The sequence below is a fragment of the Sinocyclocheilus grahami genome, unplaced genomic scaffold, assembly GCF_001515645.1.
Source record: "Sinocyclocheilus grahami isolate Dianchi unplaced genomic scaffold, SAMN03320097.WGS_v1.1 scaffold655.1, whole genome shotgun sequence".
Taxonomy (NCBI): Eukaryota; Metazoa; Chordata; class Actinopteri; order Cypriniformes; family Cyprinidae; genus Sinocyclocheilus; species Sinocyclocheilus grahami.
The window spans coordinates 611,404-613,118 of NW_015505834.1; the positions used below are offsets into that span (position 1 = coordinate 611,404).

At 36.6% G+C, this 1,715-nt stretch overlaps 1 protein-coding gene across 2 annotated transcripts in view; it reads left to right on the top strand.

Moving 5' to 3' along the window:
* Positions 1 to 666: 666 nt before the first annotated feature.
* pip5k1ba (phosphatidylinositol-4-phosphate 5-kinase, type I, beta a) overlaps positions 667 to 1,715 on the top strand; it is an 18,114-nt gene continuing 17,065 nt past the window's right edge. Inside the window, exon 1 of one of the 2 annotated variants that reach the window (XM_016242360.1) lies at positions 667 to 747. In XM_016242360.1, coding sequence (XP_016097846.1) covers positions 679 to 747 — 69 coding nt within the window. In that variant the 5' untranslated portion in view covers positions 667 to 678. Of the gene's footprint in view, positions 748 to 1,121; positions 1,151 to 1,715 lie in introns of those variants that run through there. The other variant, XM_016242361.1, reaches the window with a different exon arrangement.

Below are 1,715 nucleotides of genomic sequence, written 5' to 3' on the forward strand. Positions count from 1 at the left end.
CTATCTATCTATCTATCTATCTATCTATCTATCTATCTATCTGTCTGTCTGTCTGTCTGTCTGTCTGTCTGTCTGTCTGTCTGTCTGTCTGTCTGTCTGTCTGTCTGTCTGTCTGTCTATTTTCAGTTGAGTACTTTATCCCCACTTTTGAGTAAAATGAGACCCAGACATGTTTAGTAACATTCACTCATATAGACAAACAGCTTTTATGGTCCCTGAGGCTATTGACAGCTTCATTTGAATAGAGCACTGCTGTTTGAAAAGGAAAAGTATTACATTTTGCATGTGTTTTCCCTCCTCTGTTTGCTATCAGCATCCTGTCACTGAGCAGAACTGCAGCTATATCCTGCATATGCTGCAACGTTCAGATATGGTCAGACTGAAACATTTCAATCATGTCAGGAGGAAACTTGAGTCTCTTTCTAATGAGTTGCTTTAGAGATGCATCTCTTGCATCAGCAGCGTTGAGTTCTACCAAGAACAGGAACATCACATGACTTCATTTCCTGTTTGATAATGTGCACAGCACTCACAGTTGAAGTTACCTTTGCATATTTTTTGTTTAATAGTACACTATTATTATGTTAATTTGATCATTTTGGGGGCCTTGAGACATTCATATTGCAATTTTTTGAATTCTAATTGTTATGTATTTTGTATATTTACTTTAAATAATAGATGAGTTCAGCGGCAGACGAGACCGGAGGTGGAAGACCTAAAAAAACTGGGGGCAAAGACCACAAAAAGGTGTGTAAAATAAAGCACAATGTTTTATCTGTATGTATCAGTGATCAACTGATGAATTGATTTAGTTTATTTCCACTTCTAATTTTATATATTACTGGCTGAAGCAGAAAAAGTATTTAGGCTAATTTAGGCTAAAAAAAGTTTAAGGAGAACATTGTCACGTGTTCTGTGTGTTGTGCTCCCCACGTGCTCCTTTGCCCTTATTTGGTTCCCTTCCTGTTCCTGTCCTGATTATGTTCTTTAGTCCCAGCTGTCTAGTCCCAGGTGTTTCCCATGTTATTTTATGATTATTGATCCCAGGTGTTCCTCGTCTTCCCCTCGTCCAGTCCTGTGTATTTATAGTCTGTCCATTTCTAAGTTTCTTTGTCTGGTACTAGGCATGGGCCGGTAGGAGATTTTGACGGTATGATAACCTTAAGCAAAAATATCACGGTTACACGGTATTACGGTATTGTTGTTACAGCTCTAAAATGTGTTAATTTGACATGTCTGGGTAAAAAAAATATATATATACAGTATATATTTGTTTATTTTTTCTTTTATTTGTTTCTGAAATGTGGGCTGTCCTGCAGCTTTTGATGTGGATGGTTGATTTGCTGCTAGAGCTACTGCTGCCCTAAAAAGAAGAAAAATAAACTCAGACATTTTTTTTAAAACAGTTATTTAATTTTAGTTATATAATTCATATACATAATTTGATTTAATAATCCAATTTGAAGCAAAAACAGAATGTTCTGACTAGCTTTGTGAAATTATACTACATGCCTGAACTAAGCAAACAGCAGAAGCTCTGAATGAGAGGCAGATTCTCTCTCTGACAGCAGGAGGCGCTTCTGGAACAGCAGATACAGCGTTTCCTTGGTTATCGCAGTAAACAAAGCAGAGCTGCTCTGAAACACTGCTTTAATGTGAATTATATCATTATATTATATGAGATGAAAAGAAAATACCATCTAAACGTTTCTGAA